This window comes from Bufo gargarizans, chromosome 2 (genome assembly GCF_014858855.1).
Source record: "Bufo gargarizans isolate SCDJY-AF-19 chromosome 2, ASM1485885v1, whole genome shotgun sequence".
Lineage (NCBI taxonomy): Eukaryota > Metazoa > Chordata > Amphibia > Anura > Bufonidae > Bufo > Bufo gargarizans.
The window spans coordinates 713881073-713906145 of NC_058081.1; the positions used below are offsets into that span (position 1 = coordinate 713881073).

A 25073-nucleotide genomic window follows, 5' to 3' on the forward strand; every position below is an offset into this window, starting at 1 on the left:
ATGATGTTGCTCATGGCACATTTTAACCACCTCAGGTTTTTCTTCTTCTTCTTCTTCCACTTGGTTACTTTCCCTTGTCTGTTCCTCTGTATCTACAACTCGGTTATCGCTTCATCTTGATTGCGTTCTCTCACTCTCTGTTTTTTATTTCCGAGTCTTCCTCCTGGGGGCGGTGACTTGTAAGTTCCTCTTTATTAGAGACAGTGCTGTCAACTTTCTGTAACATTCACACAGAAAGAGAGAGAAAGAAGCTGAGCTGGATCCGCACAGACAAGACGCCCGGGGAGGGGAGGCCATGAGTTCGCCTCCTGCCTCGGCCCCTAGAGGTAAGCATCATATACAGCATGTAATAAATGTGGAGTATAATCACTTTATGCACTGATAAGTACAAAGTCAGTAGGATAAAGCAACAAAAACAATAAATATTGGAATATAGCAATATGACAAATATAAGTAACAACTGTATCAAATATTTAAAATACTATAATGACATTATTTTACATTGTAAATATGTAATCCTGGTCCTTAACTGGGCATCTGCTTAAACCTACTACAAAGAGCATAGAGTCTGTACAGCAACAGAACAAGTAAAGAATAACGGGAAACGGCATGAGTGGTGTATATTATTACATGGCTGTAGCATACAATATTATATAACAGATACAATAGGATTAAATTCTATTCCACAAGCTCAATATAATATTGCATGAAAAATACTAAAATATTTAAACTGTTAGGGAAACATATAGGGATAGGTATAAGATAGATAGAATAATCGATAGATGTGAGGATGGATAAATAGATAGATAGATAATAGGAGATAGGTATCAGATAGATAAATACTACACCAAAAATAGAATCCCTTTGTAGTAATGGCAACACTACAAACTATGTAGGTAAAAAACAAGTGGACTCTTTAGATTACCCCACTGTCTCCCATAGACTATGGGGGAGATTTATCAAACTGGTGTAAAGTAGAACTGGCTTAGTTGCCCACAGCAACCAATCAGATTCCACCTTTCCGAAAGAGCTGTCCAAAATGAAAGGTGGAATCTGATTGGTTGCTGTGGACAACTAAGCCAGTTCTACTTTACACCAGTTTGATAAATCTCCCCCATAGTCTATGGGAGACAGTGGGGTAATCTAAAGAGTCCACTTGTTTTTTACCTACATAGTTTGTAGTGTTGCCATTACTACAAAGGGATTCTATTTTTGGTGTAGTATTTATCTATCTGATACCTATCTCCTATTATCTATCTATCTATTTATCCATCCTCACATCTATCGATTATTCTATCTATCGTATACCTATCCCTATATGTTTCACTCAATCTCCATGGGGCCTTTTACACTAGGACTTATGTTTTGATACAGATATTTGTAGTTTCACATAACGATTGTGATTATGAATTGTATCCTGTGCTCAGCACTTTATAGTCATAATGCAACGTAATTACATGATAAATGTGTGCATTAATTAAGGGTTTTCCAAGTTAAAAAAGTAGATAAAGGCAGAGAATGTGATAAAATAACAAAAGTAACTATTGTACGTGAGTGAGTAAAAAGTTCAACTTTTTTTAACCTACATAGTGATAGATATAATAAATAGATAGATAGATGGATAGATAGATATGAGATAGATAGATAGATAATAGATAGATAGATAGATAATAGATAGATAGATAATAGATAGATAGATAGATAATAGATAGATAGATAGATAGATAGATAGATAGATAGATAGATAGATAGATGATAGATAGATGATAGATAGATAGATAGATAGATAGATAGATAGATAGATAGATAGATAATAGAGATAGATAGATAGATAGATAGATAGATAGATAGATGATAGATAGATAGATAGATAGATAGATAGATAGATAGATAATAGAGATAGATAGATGGATAAGATAGATAGATAGATGGATAAGATAGATAGATAGATAGATAGATAGATAGATAATAGAGATAGATAGATGGATAAGATAGATAGATAGATAGATGGATACGATAGATAGATAGATAGATAGATGGATAAGATAGATAGATAGATAATAGAGATAGATAGATAGATAGATAATAGAGATAGATAGATAGATAGATAGATAGATAGATAGATAGATAATAGAGATAGATAGATAATAGATAGATGGATAGGAGATAGATAATATAAATATGAGATTTAAAATAGGTTGATAGACAGTTGTGAGATGAAAGAAAGAAAGAAAGGAAGGAAGGTATGGGATAGATATTAGATAGACAGATATGGCGAGCATCACTAGCTTCTCCGGGCTCCGGTAGAATTTTCCGCTGCACACAACAGTTTTCGTCCGGCCGAATTCTGTCGTATTTGCTGTGTAGCGGTTGGATCTCCGCCGGATCCCATTATAGTCAATTGTGCCGGCAGTCACTGCGGTAACATCTGGCTCTGCCGGATCCAGAGAGCTCTGAGAGGCTGCTCTCTGCTGGAGACCGGTAACGTAGATGTGATAGAGGCCGAGTTGATAGATAACATAGATATCAGTGAATAAGTAATACGTGACCACATGTGTACGTGGGGCAGTCACTCAGTCGCTGCACATGGTCTAATGTGGATTTCCCAAACACTGAGTCACTGCTGGGGATTCCTCTCTCCGCTTCAGAGACAGCTGCGGCCGCCCACATATATGTCCTCCGTCACCAGGGAGTCACACAACGAGCAGTAACATGGAGAAACCAAAACCCAGACATCGTCCTCAGCCCGGCGTCACAGCGCACCGCGCGCTCTGCTTCCTGCCTCCTCTCATCTGTCAGTGTATTTTTATTTTTTTCTTATTTTTTCTTATTGCTCCAAAGCATCAATAAGAAATCTCCTGCAGTTTTGTGTATACAGCTCTTATACAGACCTACGTGGCCCCATAGGAAGCTGAGAAAGTGTCGACCCCATACGTCTTGACCGGCAAAGGCCTCAAACCCTCAGTTTTACTATGAGCGTCACGTGCTTTCCTTTGCTGGTGCTCTCGCTCCTCAGTGTTTTCTGGGGTCAGTCCTGTCTGCTCTTTGTCACTGACTCATCGCCTCAGCAGCAATCATTATAATAGTAACCTGCAGTGCGGCAGCCATGGGGCGGCGGACTTTACGTCTCGTAAAAATGGGAAATCTACCGATCACCCATGTAAATTACATTTCTGCTCATGTGATTTACGTTAAGCAGAGGAGGGGGGGGGATAACTTTTGTGACACACGAAGGACATTTTTCAATATTTTTCATGCATTAGGATTTTGGACTTATGTTGTATAGGGGAATCCCCGGTTGTGGGTGCGAACGACGACTTCTACCATCATTAGTCGGTTTTCACTTTTGAGTCTACCTATGACTGTAGAGAATCAGGCCGAGCGAGGAGGTCACCAAGTTTTATCATGATTGCAATATTAATTCAGTTTTCAGAATCATTCTGTACTATGTTATATAAATCCAATTATTATTACTAGAATTATGTATTATTTGTATTACTATCATTATTATTAGTATTAATCATAGTATTATTGTTGTATTATTATTATTATTATTATTATATTTTAGTGTTCTGCTGTATTTTATCTGCTTTAACCCATAGAGGACCCCAGCCGTAAATGTACGGCGCTGGGATCCGTGACTTAAGGACCAGCGCCTTACAGCTGATTGGGCAGGTGCTGGAGCTGCACTCGGCTGATCAGCAGCCCGAACCCCTGCCGGCGTATTAACCCCTTGTACGCCGAGGTAAAAGCTGACTGCAGCATGCATGGGGTTTGTGTAGGGTACGGGGTCCCTCCAGGTCCTCGTGCTGCAGTGACGGGGACCCAATGGCTGAGAAGGCAGCCTGATGCCTTCCATAGGCATCGGGGCTTGCTTTCTAAGGAAGCCTGTGAGATCCAGCCCCTTCGGCTTAAGCTGACATGCGATGCATTACAATACAGATGTATTGTAATGCATTGCAGAGAAGATCAGACCCCCAGAAGTTGAAGTCCCATAATATAATTAAAAAAATTCAAGTAAAAAAAAAGGTCCCTTTCCTATAATAAAACACATATAAAATTGTAAAAAAAATTAAAAGAAAAACAGACATATTGGGTATTGCCACATCCATAACAACCTGCTCTATAAAAAAATATTACATGATCCACCCCGTCACCTGAATGCCATTAAAAAAAACTGTCTAATACAGACATTTTTCACAAAAAGTGTAATACCAAGTGATCAAATAGTCATATGTACCCCAAAATAGTACCAGTCAAACCGTCAATTCATCCCACAAAAATTGAGCCTCTGCATAAGACAATCGGCCCCAAAAAAATACATTAAAACATGATTTTTCAAAAATGTTTTTATTGTGTAAAACTAAAATAAAGAAAGAAAAATAGACATATTAGGTATTGCTGCATTCGTAATGACCTACTCTATTAAAATATCACATGATCTACCACTTAAGGTGAATAGTGTAAAAATGAAATAAAATGAAACCTGTGTCAAAGCAAAAAAATTTTTTGTCACCTTACACCAAAAAGTGTAATATTAAATGATCAAAAAAGCTATTTACCCCAAAATGATACCAATAAAAATGTCAACTCTTCCCGCACAAAACGAGCCCGTACACAAGTCAATATGGCTTTCAGAAAATGGAGACATAAAAACATGATTTTCTTCTCAAAAATGCTTTTTTATGTAAAATGGAAACAAAAACAAAGTAGTCATAGTTGGTATTTTTGCGTCCGTATCAAACTGCTCTATAAAAATAGCACATGATCTAACCTGTCAGATGAACATTCTGAAAAACAAAAAATAAAAACAGTGCCAGGACAGCCATTTTTTGTTACTTACCTCACAAAAAGCATAATACAGAGCAATAAAAAATCATATTTACCCCAGAATAGTACCAAAGAAACTGCCACCTTATCCTGTAGTTTCCAAAATGGGGTCACTTTTTTAGAGTTTCTACTGTAGGGGTTTTCAAATGTGACATGGCAACTTAAAATTATCTTAGTGAAATCTGCCCTCCAAAAACCATATAATGCTCCTTCCCTTCTGCGCCCTGCCGTGTGCCCGTAAACTGCAGAATCAGGGTAATAAATATTTAGTTTTGTTTGGTTGTTAACCCTTGCTGTGTTACATGAAAATATGGGTTAAAATGGAAAATCTGCCAATAAAGTGAAATTCAGAAATGTAAGTGAAATCCTTTAATTCTTGTGAAACACCTAAAGGGTTAAAATAGTTTGTAAAATCAGTTTTGAATACCTTGAGGGGCATAGTTTCTAAAATGGGGTCATTTATGGGTGCTTTATACTTATCCCAACAGTGACTTCATAACTGAACTGGTCCTTAAAAAAAAAAGTTAGGATTTGCTTCTAAAATTCTAAGCCTTCCAACATCCCAAGAAAAAAAATGGTGTTTACAAAATGATCCAGACATAAAGTAGACATATGGGGAATGTAAAGTATTAACTGTTTTGTGAGGTATCGCTATCTGTTTTAAAAGCAGAGAAATTATAATTTGGAAAGTTGTGAATTTTTTAAAATTTTTGGGTAAATTTGGGATTTCTTTATAAATAAAAATTTAAAATATTGACTCAGATTTACCACTATCATGAAGTACAATGTGTCATGAGAAAACTATCTTAGAATGGCTTGGATAAGTGAAAACGTTCCAAAGATATTACCACATAAAGTGACACCAAAAAATGGTCTGGTCCTTAAAAGGGTCGTCTCACTCCAGTAAGTGGAATTTATCATGTAGAGAAAGATAATACAAGGCACTTACTAATGTATAGGGATTGTCTATATTGCCTTCTTTACTGGCTGGATTCATTTTTCCATCACATTATACATTGCTCGTTTCCATGGTTACAGACCACCAATCCATCAGTAGTGGTCGTGCTTGCACAATATAGGAAAAAGCATCAGCCTTTCTGGTGGCCTGGACCATGGGAGTGCACATAGGCTGGTGCTTTTTACTATATTGCACAAGCATAACCACCGATGCTGGATTAGTGGTCTGTAACCATGGAAATGAGCAGTGTATAATGTGATGGAAAAATTATTCCAGACAGCAAAGGAAGCAATATGGACAATCCCAATACATTAGTAAGTGGCTTGTATTAACTTGTATTAACGACCCCCTTAAGATAAAATATGGCAGGGACCTGGAAGGGTTAAAACAAAACAAAAAAAATTTCCATGTATTTTTTACTTACTTATTTTTTTTTACTTACGAGGACTAGTGTTGGGTGCGAATATTAATCGCGAATATCGACACTTCAAGAATTTGCAAATATTTAGAATATAGTGATATATATTCGTAATTTTAAATATTCTAGATTTCGTTTTCCATCAGTAACCTCCCTTCTTGTTTGTGGGCCAATGAGAAGGCTGCAATGTCTGTCTGACCTTAGAAACATCCCTAGCAACCAATAGGAACGTTGCCAACCCCTTACTATATAAGAACCTCCCCAGCAGCCCTTGTATGCAGTAGTTTGCAGATCTGAGAGAGACCGTAGTGTTATTGCCGTTAGCTTAGGCTACTTTCACACTTGCGGCAGTGTGATCCGGCGGGCAGTTCCGTCGTCGTAACTGCCCGCCGGATCCGCCGATCTGCCGCTGAATGAAAGCATTTGTGAGACGGATCCGGATGCGGATCCGTCTCATAAATGCATTGCAAGGACGGATCCGTCTCTCCGCTTGTCATGCGGACCGACGGATCCGTCTTGTACATTTTTTCTAATTTTTACCGATCTGCGCATGCGCATGCCGGAACGACGGAGGCGGCATTCCGGTATTCTGAATGCCGGATCCGGCGCTAATACATTCCTATGGGAAAAAATGCCGGATCCGGCGTTCAGGCATGTCTTCAGTTTTTTTCGCCGGAGAGAAAACCGTAGCATGCTGCGGTTTTCTCTTTTGCCTGATCAGTCAAAACGACTGAACTGAAGACATCCTGATGCAAACTGAACGGATTCCTCTCCATTCAGAATGCATGGGGATATGCCTGATCAGTTCTTTTCCGTATTGAGCCCCTGTGACGGAACTCAGTGCCGGAAAAGAAAAACGCAAGTGTGAAAGTAGCCTTATATATATAATACAGATAGTTAGTGGGAGATCAGTGTAGGTTATATCCTGATATAGTGTAGCTGATTCTGCTATCTATATATACATACATACATAGTGCTGCGATGTCACAACAATACTTAGTGCACCAATCAGTAATATGCCGTCAGACCTGTTAAAATGTGAAGTTGCACGTATTGCGCCAAAATATTCGGATCATTAGTGCCGATTTCACAATCGCCAAGATATTGGAGCACTATATCTGCATATAAAGCTATTGTAGTGTTCCGCCGCGCCAACCGTTTTCTCCAGTCTCAGGAAACTTCTAGCAGCTTGGAAAACGTAGCTATAGTGACCCACGCCAGTATTTCACCCGCATTCCGCGAATATTACATTACCGATTTTTCGCGATCAAGAAAATAATCTCGAATTTGCGAATATAGGCTGAATATTCTACCAAATATTCGCTAAATATTGCGAATTTAAGTATTGCCCCTGCCGCTCATCACTAACGAGGACATGAATACTTCTGAAATGTTAAATAAAATAATGCTAGCAATTATCTTCCAATGACATACACAGTCAAGTTACATCATTTTCACCACTTCCTACTTCGACGTCGGCGGCTGATAGCTCATGAAAGAAGTCATTTGTGGTGAGCTGGCTCAGTGGGTATATGAGGGTTGGTGAGCTGACTCGGTGGGTATATAAAGTGTGCTGAGCTGGCTTAGTGGGTATGTAAGGTGTGTGATAGTCTGCACACATATCCCTCGCTGCTGTCATGGGTAAAAGGGACAATTTATCAATGTTGCATAAAGGGATGATGGTTTTCGGGCCACGCAGTTTGTGAACTGTTCTCGTGCTGCTGTGGTAATAGTGTATAGTAAGTGGACAAATGGCACCATTGTAGAAACTGCAGAGCACCACTGATCTGAGAGGTGAATGCCAGCTACCAAATTGCATGAGGTCAGACTGACACTACAGTGGAGCAGCTCACCTCCAAAATGTACCAGAAGGCGTTTCTCTAAAACAACGACAGTTCAGTGAACCCTACTGTGTATGGTGCTAAAAAGCGGACGGACGCTTACTGCTCATCTGCTAACAAAGCTGCAGAAAAGGCTTCAATTTTCATGTCAGTATCAGAATTGAACTTCTGCCGAATGGCAAAGGGTCGGCTTCTCCGATGAATCACGTTTTCTGCATCATAGAACAGATGGACAGAAACATCAAAGAACAGACACCCTGCAGCCATTGCTGGAAGAACACAAGCTGGTGGCGGCAGCGTTATGGTCTGGGGAAGAGAAGGCACCCTCAACCAGTTTGGGTATAAATCCATCCTTGCAGATCACGTACACCCTTACATGCTGATTGTCTTCCCTGGGACAGATAGGATCTTCCATTAAAGCAATGCGACATGTCACACGGCTAGAAATGTCCGACATTAATTGGAAGAGCATGACCAAGACTTCCCCAGACCCAATTGAGCATCTGTGGGACCACATTTACCATGTTCACTGTATGGATCCTCCCCCACGCACCTATGACAATCTACCAGGACCTTATGAAGTTACTCCCAGCCCATCTAGATACTGTCCGTGCTGCACACGGCGTATACTCAGGATATTAGCTGGTGCTCAGAATAATGTGGCTCAACTGTGTACTGTATATTGGTCCGATATAAATAGAAGTCAGTATCATTATTATTATTTGCCACATAATGCATGGCACAGCACTAGGGTAATAAACCCTAATATTAGGCATTGCCCCGCTTTCCTCCAAAAGACAACCACAAACATGCAGACATACGAACCTCACTCCTGTAATGAAACGTATTCATGTGTTGTGATACAACACGGATAGTCTTAAATAAGAGTGTGAATAAATGCACTCACCCTCTGTTGGTGTCCTTCAAGGCACCACCCTAGGACCCCTACTCTTCTCCATCTATCCCTTTGTAATAGGTCATAGGCTTGTAGTACCTATTCTAGGCTGATGACGTTCAAATTTATCTCTCTGCTGCCTCAGGGCTATGAAAGGTAAAGAGTAGTGTTGGTCGAGCACCAAAGTGCTCGGGTGCTCGAGTAGAACACTTCAGGATGCTTGAGTGTTCTACAGAGCACCCGAGCACAAAGGAAGTCAATGGGAGAACCCAGGCATTAAACCAGGCACCACCTGCTCTGAAGAGGGGAGGGTGTCTGGTTCACAGGAAAAGGTCAGAAATGTATGGAAACAGCATGGGGAGGATGTCTGGATGCATCTTGGACTCCCAGGTCGCTGCTGGGAACGATGTTGTCCGAGTAGTACGCCACTTTTACAGACTGACAATAATACGCACAAAACCCAAAATAAAATCGATTTTGGAAAAAAAATTGTTCGGAAACATTCTTTCCTGTATAAGAGGTACTCCGATATAACCTGTATATCACATAAAGGAGGGCCTCATTCACATTGTGGTACAACAGTTCAGGTAGTGGGACTCCTACACTTATAAGGTCTATGCACTAAGTGAAAGGGCTGCCAAAAATTACAAGAAACCGGCACTCCAATACACTCTTTATTACACATAAAGAAGGGCATCATACACACCCTTAAAAAAATATGATTGATGGCCTGCTGGTGACCCTCAAAAACATTAAGAGCAAGAGCCTGCTGGTGACCCTCAAAAACATTAAGAGCAAGAGCCTGCTGGTGACCCTCTAAAACATTAGGGGCGAGTGTCTGATTCTGATCTGACCATATAAAACATTAGGAGCGAGGGCAGCCTAATAAGCATGTTGATATGATGGAGGAGGAGGAGGACGAGAAAAGGGAGATTGAACTATATACCCTTTTTTGTGGTGGAAGGGGTGCCGAGGTTGTGTCACTATCAGAAGTGGCACTAACAATTGCACGCAATTTAGAGCAGGTTGCACTAATAATATATATTGCAGCCAGATACAACTATAGTCCTTAAAAGGACTTTTGGGTCTCTAACAAGTTTTTTCACTAAAATATTACTATTTCACTCCTTACACTATCTGTCCCTTCTTCAGCACAGCTCTCTCTGACTAACACTGAGCCGAACCACCTGTCATTGGGTGCTATAGCACACGATGACGCGTTCCGGCCAGCCAATCACTGTAATGCCAGTAGCCAACATTGCTACAGCATTACAGTGAGTGCCAGTAACTCTGCGCACGTTTATTGGCTGCGTAGCAGCTAACAAACGTGCGGGGAGGAGACTCGAGCTTCGCGATGCTCGGCACATCGCGGTGTTCATGTAAAATTAGTGTTCGGCAGAGCATGGTCGCCCAACACTAGTATAGAGGGAAAAAAATAAAAAATCCATTGAAAACTTGTTAGTTGGCAACATATCTCATGCTTTTTTGTGGCTTCACCAGTGGCTCAAATAATATGTCAAAAGTGCATCAAAAGTCCAAGATGCAGTTGTTTACTTTAGGCTAATTTTTGGGCTAATTTTTTATTGTATTTTAATATTTTATTTTATATTTTTAATTAATATCAATTGATCATTAATTTAAATTTGCAGAAATCTACATTGCTTTTAGAAATGTTGTAGCCTAATGCAGAAATAAAAAAGAAATCAAAATTTCCCCATCATTTTGCGCTAATTACCCCATGATGAAGTAAAAACATTAATTTTAGATATTTTTGCGAAATTATTACAAAGGAAAAACTAAAATTTCGCATGGAGATAACTATTCAGACCCTCTGCTATGACACTTGACATTTATCTCTGGGGCCTCCCTTTTCTCTTGATCATCTTTGAGATTTTTTTTATACTTTGATTGGAGTCACCCGGATTGGACATGATTTGCAAAGACGCAGCCCTGTCTATATAAGGTCTCACAGCTGACAATATCAGAGAAAAAAACAAGCCATGAGGAGGAAAGAATTGCCTATAGAGCTCAGAGACAGGATTGTGTGGAAGCTCAGATCTTGAGAAGGGGACAAAAACATTTTTGCTACACTGAAAGTCCCCCAAGAGCACAGTGGCCTCCAAAATTGTAAATTGTATGAAGTTTGGGACAACCAGAACTTTTCCTAGATCTGACCACGCCACCAAACTAAGTAATTGGGGAAGAAGGGCCTTGGTAAGAAAGGTGGCAAAGAACCCAATGGTCACTGTGACTGAGCTCCAAAGATCCTGTGGGCAGATCGGAGAATCTTCCAGAAGGTCAACCATTACTGCAGCATCCACCAATCTAGGCTTCATGGCAGAGTGTCCAGAAAGAAGCCTTTTTTTTTAAAGTAAAATACACATGAAAGCTGCCTGGATTTTTGCAAAAACAAAAAAACACATGAAGGACTCTCAGATTGTGAGGAATAAGATTCTCTGGTCTTGCTGATGAAACAAAGATTGAACTTTTTGGCCTCAATTCTAAGCATTATATCTTTAGAAAACTAGGCCCTGCTCATCACCTGCCCCATACCATCCCTAAAGCGAAGCATGGTGGTGACAGCGTTATGCTATGGGGGTGTTTTTCAGCAACTGGGACAGGAAGACTGGTCAGAGTTGAGGCAAAGCTGAATGGAGCAAATGGGCCGAAGGTTCGCCTTCCAACAAGACAATGACCCTAAGCACACCATAGACAACCCAGGAGAGGCTTAGGGACAACTCTGAATGTCTTTAAGTGGCCCAAGCAGAGCCCTGACTTGAACTCAATTGAACATCTATGGAGAGACCTGGAAATGTCTGTCTACTGACGCTCCCCATCCAACCTGACAGAGCTTGAGATGATTTGCTGAGAAGAATGGCACAAAATCCAGGTGTCCAAACCTTGTGGCATCATCCCTAAGAAGATTGGAGGCTGTAATCACTGCCAAAGGGGCTTCAACTAAGTCCTGAGCAAATTTCACTTTTCAATAAATTTGTAAAGATTTCTAACATTCTGTTCTCACTTTCTCACTATGGGGTAGTGAATGCAGAATGATGGGAGAAAACTGTTTTGTTTTTAATTTTGGCACAAGACCGCAACATAGCAAAATGTGACAAAAAGTGAAAGCGTCTAAAGACTTTCTGAATGCACTGTCCTAACAAAGCATTCCGAGACTGACAACAGATAGCGAGTACAGCACTCACTTTTTTTACAATATCGTAGAGTTTGAATGGAAGAGCATTGAACCTGCTCAACAGCCACTCCATTAAATGAGGAACACTGGTCCCCCGTTCTGGTGATCAATAGGGGTCCCAAAGTATTTCCTAAAATACATGGGAAACAAAGCCACACAATTAAGCATTATGGGACTAAAAGTGAGGGGAAAGGGAAAGAGAATTGTAACAATTATTTTATATTTGACTTTTTCTTTATTGTTCAGTGTATTCTTTTTTTGTATTATGTATATATATAATTTTATATTACTACTTACTATTACTACTACTTGTATTATTGCTTTTTTGTATTATTATTTTGGTATTTTTTTTTCTTTATTATATTCACTGTATTCTGCTTGACCTCAAGTTGGAAGATACAAATGTTTTTTTGTTTTATTCTACAATTTCCAAGGTGAATTTTCAATTTATCCAGAACTGTATTCTATCAAAAAGGATAGAAATACTGAGGGCAATGCTGCCATGTGTTATTTGGCTTTGTTCATTGCTCACTATGTCCCCCTGCTGGTTGTTTTACAGATTGCAGTCCGTACTGTTCCCCTCCACAAACCGTGAAACAGCTTCTTGAGCAGAAACGACAACACACCTCCAGCCAGGTAAATAGTGGAAAGGGTTAATATATATTGTAAAATAAATTATGTTTATGATCAATTATAAGGCTGTTTTTTTTTCGTAGATTTGCTGAATTCCTATACATGTACAGTTGGGAGGGGTTGCTGTTTAACTAGGCTACATTAGAGCACAGCAGAACTGTTGTACATAGATAGGAGATAGATAGATAGATAGATATGAGATAGATAGATAGATAGATAATAGATAGATAGATAGATAGATAGATATAAGATAGATAATTTATAGACAGATAGTAGACTGTCGGTAATCACAATAGGGAAAAAGGCAGGGGGGAGGGGTAAGCCCCCCTCAACACTTCTGGCCCCCTCCATGTTAAACCAGCCATAAACGACACTGACAACAAATCTCTCTTTATTATCTTTATTGTCATTGTTGGATGGTAGTCGGCCACAGCTATTTATTAACGGCATAAACATAAACCAAAACCGCGCGATCTGCCGGCCTCTGGCCTCCCAGCGGGCAGTTACGCCAATTTTTTTACTCCAACTTTTTACTCTTCTTTACTTGCCGACCAGCTGTGCCTTATAAAATCTTCCCCGAAGTTCGGGCCATAAACGCATGAAACTCAAAAACCTTCTGAATCATAAAAACCTATGAACCGAGAAACAATCTTCGTACGTAACCACATGAGGGAGGTAGGGACACAGAGCTTCTGCCAAGAGGAAGATGAGAGGTGGTACAGAGTATTTTATATGCCCAGCACACTGCCCGCCCCTTCCTGAACGGCCGGATTTCATCATTAACCCCACAGCCTCTGAATTAAACCTGACCAGCCACACTAGAGGTCCATAACTACACCAAACGGGATAGGGAACACAAGGGGGGGGGGGGGTACCCTCAGTCCCTGCCCATTCACCCCCCTTGACTTTTTTTGTATTTTGGTGCCTCACAACCTGGAATTAACATGGATTGTTTGAGGATTTGCATCATTTCATTTACAGAACATGCCGACAACTATGAAGATGTTTTTTTTTTTTTTCTTTTTTATTATGAAGCAAATACAGACGTGGACAAAATTGTTGGTACCCTTTGGTCAATGAAAGAAAAAGTCACAATGGTCACAGAAATAACTTTAATCTGACAAAAGTAATAATAAATTAAAATTCTATAAATGTTAACCAATGAAAGTCAGACATTGTTTTTCAACCATGCTTCAACAGAATTATGTAAAAAAATAAACTCATGAAACAGGCATGGACAAAAATGATGGTACCCCTAGAAAACACAGAACATAATGTGACCAAAGGGACATGTTAATTCAAGGTGTGTCCACTAATTAGCATCACAGGTGTCTACAACCTTGTAATCAGCCATTGGGCCTATATATATGGCTCCAGGTAATCACTGTGTTGTTTGGTGATATGGTGTGTACCACACTCGACATGGACCAGAGGAAGCAAAGGAAAGAGCTGTCTCAAGAGATCAGAAAGAAAATTATAGACAAGCATGTTAAAGGTAAAGGCTATAAGACCATCTCCAAGCAACTAGATGTTCCTGTGAGTACAGTTGCACATATTATTCATAAGTTTAAGATCCATGGGACTGTAGCCAACCTCCCTGGACGTGGCCGCAGGAGGAAAATTGATGACAAATCTAAGAGACGGATAATCCGAATGGTAACAAAAGAGCCTAGAAAGACTTCTAAAGAGATTCAAGGTGAACTTCATGCTCAAGGAACATCAGTGTCAGATCGCACCATCCGTCGTTGTTTGAGCCAAAGTGGACTACATGGGAGACGACCAAGGAGGACACCATTGTTGAAAACGAATCATAAAAAAGCAAGACTGGAATATGCCAAACTACATGTTGACAAGCCACAAAGCTTCTGGGAGAATGTCCTGTGGACAGATGAGACAAAAATCGAAGTTTTTGCCAAGGCACATCAGCTGTATGTTCACAGACGAAAAAATGAAGCACATCAAGAAAAGAACACTGTCCCTACTGTGAAACATGGAGGAGGCTCTGTTATGTTCTGGGGCTGCTTTGCTGCGTCTGGCACAGGGTGTCTTGAATCTGTGCAGGGTACAATGAAATCTCAAGACTATCAAGGAATTCTAGAGAGAAATGTACTAGCCAGTGTCAGAAAGCTTGGTCTCAGTCGCAGGTCATGGGTCTTGCAACAGGACAATGACCCAAAACACACCGCTAAAAACACCCAAGAATGGCTAAGAGGAAAAAATTGGACTATTCTAAAGTGGCCTTCTATGAGCCCTGACCTCAATCCTATTGAGCATCTTTGGAAGGAGCTGAAACATGCAGTCTGGAAAAGGCACCCTTCAAACCGGACACAACTGGAGCAGTTTGCTCATGAGGAGTGGGCCAAAATACCTGCTGAGAGGTGCAGATGTCTCATTGACAGTTACAGGAAGCGTTTGATTGCAGTGATTGCCTCAAAAGGTTGCGCAACAAAATATTAAGTTAGGGGTACCATCATTTTTGTCCATGCCTGTTTCATGAGTTTATTTTTTTACATAATTCTGTTGAAGCATGGTTGAAAAACAATGTCTGACTTTCATTGGTTAACATTTATAGAATTTTAATTTATTATTACTTTTGTCAGATTAAAGTTATTTCTGTGACCATTGTGACTTTTTCTTTCATTGACCAAAGGGTACCAACAATTTTGTCCACGTCTGTAACAGATAGGACAAAATAACCGAAAAAGTCAATGTGCATAACTATTCACCCCCCTAAAGTCAATACTTTGTAGAGTCACCTTTTGCGGCAATCACAGCTCCAAGTCGCTTTGGATAAGTCTCTATGAGCAGTTGCCACATCTCACCACTGGGATTGTTGCCCGTTCCTCCTTGCAGAACTGCTCCAGCTCCTTCAAGTTGGATGTTTGCGCTTGTGAAGAGCAATCTTTAAGTCTGACCACAGATTTTCTATTGGATTGAGATCTGGGCTGTGACTCGGCCGTTCCAACACATTTACATGTTTCCCCTTAAACCAGTCAAGTGTTGCTTTAGCCGTGTGTTTGGGGTCATTGTCCTGCTGGAAGGTGAACCTCCGTCCGAGCTTTAGATGACGCACAGAGTGGGACAGGTTTTGCTCCAGAATATCCCTGTATTTAGCACCGTCCATCTTTCCCTCAACTCTGACCAGTTTCCCAGTCCCCCCAGCATGATGCTGCCACCACCAGGTCTCACTGTGGAGATGGTGTTCTTTGGGTAATGTGATGTGTTGGGTTTGAGCCAGACATAGCGTTATCTTTGATGGCTGAAAAGTTCAGTTTAGTCTCATCAGACCAGAGCACCTTCCTCCATACATTTTGGGAGTCTCCCACAGGCCTTTTCCCAAACTCACAACGTGCCTTTTTGTTTTTAGCTGAAAGTAATGGCTTTCTTCTGGCCGCTCTGCCATAAAGCCCAACTCTATTGAGCGTACGGCTTATTGTCGTCCTATGTACAGATACTCCAGTCTCTGCTGTGGAACTCTGCAGCTTCTCCAGGGTTACCTTCAGTCTTTGTGCTGCCTCTCTAAATAATACCCTCTTTGCCCGGTCCGTGAGTTTTGGTGGGCGGCCGTCTCTTGGCAGGTTTGCTGTTCTGCAATATTCTTTCCATTTGGTTATGATAGATTTGATGGTGCTCCTGGGGATCATCAAAGATTTGGATATTTTTTATAACCTAATCCTGACTTGTACTTCTCAGCAACATTGTCCCTTACTTGTTTGGAGAGCTCCTTGGTCTTCATGGCAGTGTTAGTGATGCCTCTTGCTTAGGTGTTGCAGCCTCTGGTGTGTATATGTAACGACAGATCATGTGACACTTAGATTGCACACAGGTGACATCATTTCACTAATTATGTGACTTCTGAAGGTTATTGGTTGCACCAGAGCTTTTTATGGGCTTCCTAACAAAGGGGGTGAATACTTACGCACATGGCAATTTTCTGTTTTCTATTTCTAAACAATAGCTTTATTTATATATTTTTCTCATTTCACTTCACCAACTTAGACTATTGTGTTTTGATCCATCACATCAAATTCAGATTAACAAAACATTGAACTTAAGGCTGTAATGTAACAAAATGCAAAAAAAGTCAAGAGGGGGTGAATACTTTTGCAAGGCACTGTAGGTGTCAGATAGATTTGTCACCCCCATCATAGCTTTTTAACTGAGGAAGGACGTTTGCACATGGTCAGTGAGCTGATCTGAGGTTAACCAGTTCATTCCTCTCATCCAGACAAATGCTATAACATTGTGTCCTGTTTTTTTTCTAGATATCTCAGTCACTGGTGGAATATCAGCAAGATCCAGGTGCGTATTCTGTTCATTTCTTTCACAGCCATTGTGCAGCTTACATAGAATTATTCTCCATGATAGTCACTTTCCAACTATCTTGTATTTCTTATATTGCATTGTTTCCGGAATAGCGAACAGAATAGTGATGTATGTACACAGTGACTGCACCAGTAGAATAGTGAGTGTAGCTCTGGAGTATAATACAGGATGTAACTCAGGATCAGTGCAGGATAAGTAATGTATGTACACAGTGACTGCACCAGCAGAATAGTGAGTGTAGCTCTGGAGTATAATACAGGATGTAACTCAGGATCAGTGCAGGATAAGTAATGTATGTACACAGTGACTGCACCAGCAGAATAGTGAGTGTAGCTCTGGAGTATAATACAGGATGTAACTCAGGATCAGTGCAGGATAAGTAATGTAATGTATGTACACAGTGACTGCACCAGCAGAATAGTGAGTGTAGCTCTGGAGTATAATACAGGATGTAACTCAGGATCAGTACAGGATAAGTAATTTAATGTATGTACACAGTGACTCCACCAGCAGAATAGTGAGTGCAGCTCTGGAGTATAATACAGGATGTAACTCAGGATCAGTACAGGATAAGTAATGTAATGTATGTACACAGTGACTCCACCAGCAGAATAGTGAGTGTAGCTCTGGAGTATAATACATGATGTAACTCAGGATCAGTACAGGATAAGTAATGTATGTACACAGTGACTACACCAGCAGAATCGTGAGTGCAGCTCTGGAGTATAATATAGGATGTAACTCAGGATCAGTATAGGATAAGTAATGTAGTGTATGTACACAATGACTGCACCAGCAGAATAGTGAGTGCAGCTCTGGAGTATAATACAGGATGTAAGTCAGGAGCAGTACAGGATAAGTAATGTAATGTATGTACACAGTGACTGCACCAGCAGAATAGTGAGTACAGCTCTGGAGTATAATACATGATGTAACTCAGGATCAGTACAGGATAAGTAATGTATGTACACAGTGACTGCACCAGCAGAATAGTGAGTGCAGCTCTGGAGTATAATACATGATGTAACTCAGGATCAGTACAGGATAAGTAATGTATGTACACAGTGACTACACCAGCAGAATAGTGAGTGCAGCTCTGGAGTATAATACAGGATGTAACTCAGGATCAGTGCAGGATAAGCAGCGGGGAGCGGGGGAGCAGCATACTTACCGTCCGTGCAGCTCCCGGGGCGCTCCAGAGGGACGTCAGGGCGCCCCAGGCGCATGGATGACGTGATCGCATGGCACGTCATCCATGCGCATGGGGCGCTCTGACGTCACTCTGGAGTGCCCCGGGAGCCGCGCGGACTGTAAGTATACCGCTCCCCCGCTCCTACTATGGCACCCAGGACTTTAATAGCGTCCTGGCTGCCATAGTAAAACACTAAAAGCATTTTGAAGACGGATCCGTCTTCAAATGCTTTCAGTACACTTGCGTTTTTCCGGATCCGGCGTGTAATTCCGGCAAGTGGAGTACACACCGGATCCGGACAACGCAAGTGTGAAAGAGGCCTAAGTAATGTAATGTATGTACACAGTTACTACACCAGCAGAATAGTGAGTGCAGCTCTGGAGAATAATACAGGATATAACTCAGGATCAAAACAGGATAAGTAATGTTATGTATGTACACAGCAACTGCACCAGCAGAATAGTGAGTGCAGCTCTGGAGAATAATACAGAATGTAACTAAGAATCAGTACAGGATAAATAATGTAATGTATGTACACAGTATAAGGGCTTCTTTTGATGATGAATTCTTTATATAAAATGGTGCTCATATCAAGTTGGATTTATCATGTAACATTTTCTCTATTTCACTTCATTTATTGTCTTCCATTTTATGCCCCTCTTTCTCTTTTTTACTATTGGTTTCTTACCTTCTGATTCTTACAGTCAACATTATATATTTCTTACTCTTTCACAGAAGCAAATGTTGCTTTTTATGTTCCTCCTTTCACAGGCTCAGTCAGTGCTCAGCCATTCCTCCACCATAGTTCCAGTCACCAGAAAGATGATACCATTGTATTCCAAAGACCAGCCCCTCACTACACCTACTCTCCACTGGAGGACTTATATGCTTCCAGGACTGGACCGATGTACAGCCATGAAGGAAGATATGAGACTGGGAGGACTGAGTCCCAAGCTCCAGAAACAGACATAGGGGTGAGATGGTCTACTGCAATAATAAGAAGGCTTCATAGCCACGGACTCATGAAAACCTAAACAGGTCACCAAACAGTTCTCCCAGGTTTCCAGAGCCAATTTCATTGACATATTATATCAACTAAAGTGTACAGATATGATTTCAAAGATCATATGAGGACTCTGGACTACTGAATCTATAGTGTCCTAATATAGTGTCCTTTCTAACACTTGCAAATTGAGGAACTACGGTGATCTGTTAATGGGTATAATACCTTCTAAAGTTCTTTTTTGGGGGGACTTTGTCGGTTTGTCATAGTTAAAACCCAAAGAAGGCTCACAAAAAAGTGTATTGGTTGAATCTCAAAAAAAAACATCTTTACTAATCTACTGCGTCTTTGACCTTCCCCCACACATTGTCTATTTAACATGAATTATATTCTGTTTTTCTTGATAAGGCTGCATCCTCAGGCTCCTACATGGCTGCTTTTACCCATAATCCTTCCTGGATGGGACACAGTTCAGGGACATGTTCCACCACCGGAGCTGAAGCCTTTCTAAGAATGCCGGGATCTGTGGTTCCAGACCTAATGCCTCTAGAGTTGGAAGAAGCCAGAACTCAAGTCCAGAGTTTTAGTCCTGAACAATTTCTTCATCATGATGAGGATGGAGATACGTAAGTGAGCTGGTTCATCAAATTTGAAAGTCGAAAGGTTTTCCACTAGGTCCTTTTCAGTTTACCGACTTCCTTCTTTAGCCCACGGAGATGTATTCCACCATTGATTTGGTGCTTTCCTTTCGCATTGTAACCATAACAGCCCAAAAGTCAAGGGACAATAACTTCTTGGCGACATGTTGAGGCTTATGGCCAAATTATGGACTTGTTTCTTGTTTTCTTCTTCCCAAAGTTTATTAAAGTTCATCATTATTCCTAGAATCCTTCATCTCTATGTCGCAAGAGGCCTGCGCTATCAATCATATGCCATGGCAGAACGCTTCTTACAATACGGTCAGCTGGATGCCAAGGAACATAATGGGAAGGTCAGTATTTCATAATCTGCTAACTCCATAAAAATATACTTATCATGGGTTAATGGGCTCAGTGATATGTGTAGTGAACGTAGAAATCAAACAATCCTATGAATCAGAAGGCATTTAAAAAAATGGCTTCCAATTCCCAATGGATTTTTTTCTTCTTGTGGCTCGTCCTTCATGTGTAAATGATAAGGAACTTATATTCAAGGAATGAAAGAGCCAAAAATATACTATGGAGACCTTTAGTAGTGTCATAAAGAGAGACAGTTTAATCATTGGTGTCCATTGACCCCCCAGCTAATTTCTCTTTTCCTCTACAGTCTCCTCTCCTGGTGGCTGTGGCTGCCAACCAACCCGAGATTGTCTATGACCTCCTGACTCTGGGTGCAGATGTCAATGCGTCAGACTGGAAAGGGCAGACCGCTCTACATGTCGCAGGGACCTATGGACTGTCTGATGTCCTTAGGGTAAACATTTTTCAAAAAATTCACTCGCCAAAAGAGTCCAGTGTATGGCTGTATAACTCCTGTATCCCTGCATAACTGAAGTTCTGGACTGTAGAAAAATCTTCCCATAAGAAGTGCAGTGCCGCCATATTGGTAGTGTTAAAGCTTTCTCATAAACAGATAGTACCAAGATCATAAAAGAATATGACTCAATGTCATTGTTAAACAGCTGTTGTATATACTCTGTAAGACGAAAGGTCCCCAACCTTATGTATGTTGTGAGCCACATTTCAATGATGGTCAGGAGCAACAGCCAACTCCAAAATAGTGAGTCATTTTGAATGTGTAGAAACAAAAAACATGAAATTGCAAACATTAGATGATGAATATTTCAGTTTGAAATGTAAAACTAGTATTATACTTCCGAATTAGCACTGATGGGTGGTAAAGCTGGGATAGGTCTGTAACAGTGTCAATTGCCAGTACATATGGTCAGAACTCTTATGGCGGGCAACACAGTAGAGGTTGTGATGTGGCTCCTGTGCCACTGGTTGGTAATCACTGCTGTAAGGGATATTCGCAGAGTCTTCCATTTATTGAACCTCAAATTCTTTCATTTCAGGTGTTCCTGGCTCTTCAGCATCAGAAGAACATTGACGTGGAAGCTAGAAATTATGATGGTTAGAGAGCTAACTTCTGTTTAATTTGGTTTAGAAAAGGTTTTTCAGTAAACAGGCCAGGTGTGAGGAACAAATTTTTTACTTAAAAGTCTTATTTTAATTAAATCAGTAGAAGGGCAAGAGTTCTTAAAGACAGATCCATACAGGGCAACCTATCATCTTTGAACCACGGTTGCAATTGTGTCCATTAAAGGGCATCTGTCAGCAGTTTTGTACCTATGACACTGGCTGACCTGTTACATGTGCACTTGACAGCTGAAGGCCTCTGTGTTTTTCTCAAAGTGCTAGTTTGCAGAGGTCTCTTCCTCTTGAAGTCTTTTTTAGATAGGGTCTGTTCACTGTAAACTTCTAGTTAATTTTTTATTTTTTTTTGTCGTTTTTATGTTTTTTGTAAAATGTCCTTTTCATATCTCTAGGTTTGACTCCTCTGCATTGTGCTGTCATCTCACAAAACAATGTGTACAAAAGCAAAAAGAGCCAGAGCACCCCAAATGTTCAGCAACGTGAGAGGGAGACCCTTACATGCATCCAGTTACTGCTGCAAATGGGGGCCAGCTGCACAAGTCAGGTATCGAGAACATAACTCAGCTTTTCAGTATATTAACCTCTTAAGGGCTTGGCCTCCAGGATGCAGCAACTGTTTATCCTTTGTTAAGCCATGGTAACTAATTGGCGCCCTACTATCACATCATAGGAACAACGAAGGGATGGCAGAGGTAGCCATCAAAGGTGTTATAGAGCTGGGATCACAGCTTATGAGCCTTTACCATAGTGGAAATGGTCCAGTAGTCATGACTATTACTGGAAGGAGCAGGAATGGGTTTCAATAGCATGTTTGTCCTTAAAGGGGCTGTCTCTATTACAGATGATTGGGAATGGGGAGCTACTCTGTTAGCACTCTGGTGGAACTGATCACCCATGCATTACATGAATGCCCACCATATAATTTTACGTTTCCACCAAAGAGGAAATGTTTTCCTAGAAATTCCCTTGCAGGGTGATTTGATGGTTGATATGCCATCATCTATTTTCTGCACCTTGTAACATATTCATGAAACATTTTCACCATATCTGGTCAACTTTAGTATATGGTTCATCTCTAGACTGTTACAGACAATCGTTTGGGGAACCACTATGCCAACTAATCGATTTGACTTTGGGCTCTTCCTGAGGGCATTGTCCTGGTGGTCCCCTAGTTTTCACCGGATCTTCACTGGAGAGGAGTTACCAGGCCGCTACCTATTGGAATAACTTTGGTGTAGTTGACAGCTGACAAACAGACGAAGTCAGATGAAGAGACCAGGGTAACAGGCACAGGTCAGGTCAGATGATGGACAGACAGACTAGGAAGTCAGGCAGAACACAGACAGACATGGTTTATAGCTCTTTGACAGGATCCAGGAGACTTGAAAGACAGACAGAACCTGTCAGCATAAATTCACATGAAACTGATATTAACTTCCTCAAACAGGAAATCAAGAGTAACAAGACGGTGCTCCACCTGGCAGTGCAAGCAGGGAACGTACCTCTAGTAAAAATTTTCCTTGAGATGTCTCATGTCAATCTCCCTGGACTCATCAACATGAAGGTGAGCAGTGCTAATTGTAACCTCTTAAAGAGGTTTTCCAAGATATTTTAACTGACGACCTATCCTCTGGATAGGTCATCAGTATCTGATCAGTGGAAGTCTGGCACCCGGGACCCCCGCTGATCAGCTGTTTTAGAAGGTACCGGCGCTCCTGTGAGCACCACGGCCTTTTCTTGGTATTGCAGCTCAGCCCCAATGGGGATGAGCTGCACCTAGGCCATGTCACTGATGAATGTGACATCACATGGCCCAGGGAAAGCTGTGAGAAGTCAGTGGCGCTAATGCAAGAGCCGGCTTTTTAAACAGCTGATCGTTGAGGGTCCCGGGTGTCAAACCCCCAACAATCAGATATTGGGGACCTATCCAAAGGTTAGGTCACGGTAAAAAAATCCCAGAAAACTCCTTTAAGTTCTGTTTCCAACACCTAATTGTAGACGAACCCAAAATTGTATCTTTATCTTTTATTTTGGCCACCACATCATTACAATATGTAGTTTATTAGCCATGACTTAAGGCCTCCATCATGTTTGACATGGACCATAGTCTAAGGTCAGTCTTAACTTTGGTCTTCAGAACACCTGATACATCCTACTACATCTCCATGATGCTAATTTTCTTTTGTTCTTGACCCTAAAATGTGCATTTCATTTGAGAGGTTATGTTCTCCTCTTTCTTACAGGCCCATGGAAATACCGCCCTGCACATGGCAGCGGCCTTGCCACCTACTCACTCTACTGAGTATTTGATCCAGCTCTTGCTGTTTTATGGTGGTGACCAAAGCACTCGTAACATGGAGAATGAGCAGCCGGCCCATTTGGTGCCCCCTGGAGAATTTTCTGAGCAAGTACGTACTCGTGTATTGTCCCATTTCTATTGATTATCATTTGCCTTTTGTAGATGCTATTTTGATAACCTTTAGCTTTCAAAGTTAGAGTGTCTCCTTCAGCTTCTGCTTTTCACTCTGTATGTGAAAATAGAAAGCAAGTTGGTTGGTGATGAGGGGGATGAAGCTGCAGGTTCACAGTCAGATTTTCAGGAAAGAGGAGAGAGTGCAAAAGAAGGAGACGTATGATTAGCTTAGAGTATACAGCAGAGCTTTAATGTGACATGCAGAGGGCACCATATCCTTGGTCGGGACAACCAGGGAAAGAGATTCAGCCTGGACAGGAAGTGGGTGTATGGACTTGTTCCAGTCAGTGCACATGAAACCAGAACTGTTCCTGAGGGAGCACGTGTGAGCTCTGCGCAAAGAAGAAGATGCCCCCTCACCAGTCTACCCAGAAATGCCTACTTTGTGAAGTATTTAAATATACCCTGCCCCTTTGAGGTTAACTTTGTGAGACCATCTTGTTATTAACTGGACAGTTAGGGGGTTTTGCATCGTTGCTCATACAGATGAAGATTTATTTTATAACGGTACAGATTCCTGATGTACTTGCTCATAGAATGTTAATATAGGCTTCAGGCTTTTATCTATATGTTTCCCCTTAGATTAAAATGCTGTTAAAGAGAAGACGTGTGATGTCGTCAACCCGCAACCAATCATCCAATTCCTTGTAGGAAACAACAGATCCGGACTATTTTTCTAGTCCCAAAATCAAGATTCTTCCACTGCTGAAGGAGAACATGAAACATATCCCCATGAAGACTCGTTCCTCCCAGGGACAAAGATTTACTAATGCACTTATAGGGAATCCTTTGAAGCTGCACAGGAGATAACTACAACTTATTGTCCCTCTCTAATTGCAGCTATCATACATTATAGTTTCTGTGAAACTCAACCATAGTGATTACTAAAAAGTAATAAAAACCATACACAACAGGTAAGAAGAGAAAAATATTTAGTGGTAAACCAAAGGAAATATAACTCAGAGACAAACTAGAAACTAATATTACTATTAATTATAAAACTGACCCCTAGGTACAAGAATAGAACTACTATAAAACTGCTTCTTCACAAACCAAACACTCGATCGTCTAATAGGTGAACCCAGGCACGGGAAGGCTTGAAACCAGGAAACAGCAAAATACAAAAAGCCCCAAACTCAAGATAAAAGTGTCAAGGCTTTATTCAATCTTCTTAAA

General features: G+C 40.8%; 1 protein-coding gene across 1 annotated transcript; it reads left to right on the top strand.

The window, feature by feature from the left end:
• Nucleotides 1-250: 250 nt before the first annotated feature.
• NFKBID (NFKB inhibitor delta) lies at nt 251-25073 on the top strand. Its single transcript, XM_044278659.1, has 12 exons — nt 251-326; nt 12695-12771; nt 17034-17070; nt 19058-19260; nt 19698-19915; nt 20175-20280; nt 20595-20741; nt 21343-21400; nt 21817-21968; nt 22872-22988; nt 23668-23832; nt 24480-25073. The coding sequence occupies exons 1-12, from the start codon at nt 296-298 to the stop codon at nt 24546-24548; spliced, it is 1380 nt and encodes a 459-aa protein (XP_044134594.1). The 5' UTR covers nt 251-295; the 3' UTR covers nt 24549-25073.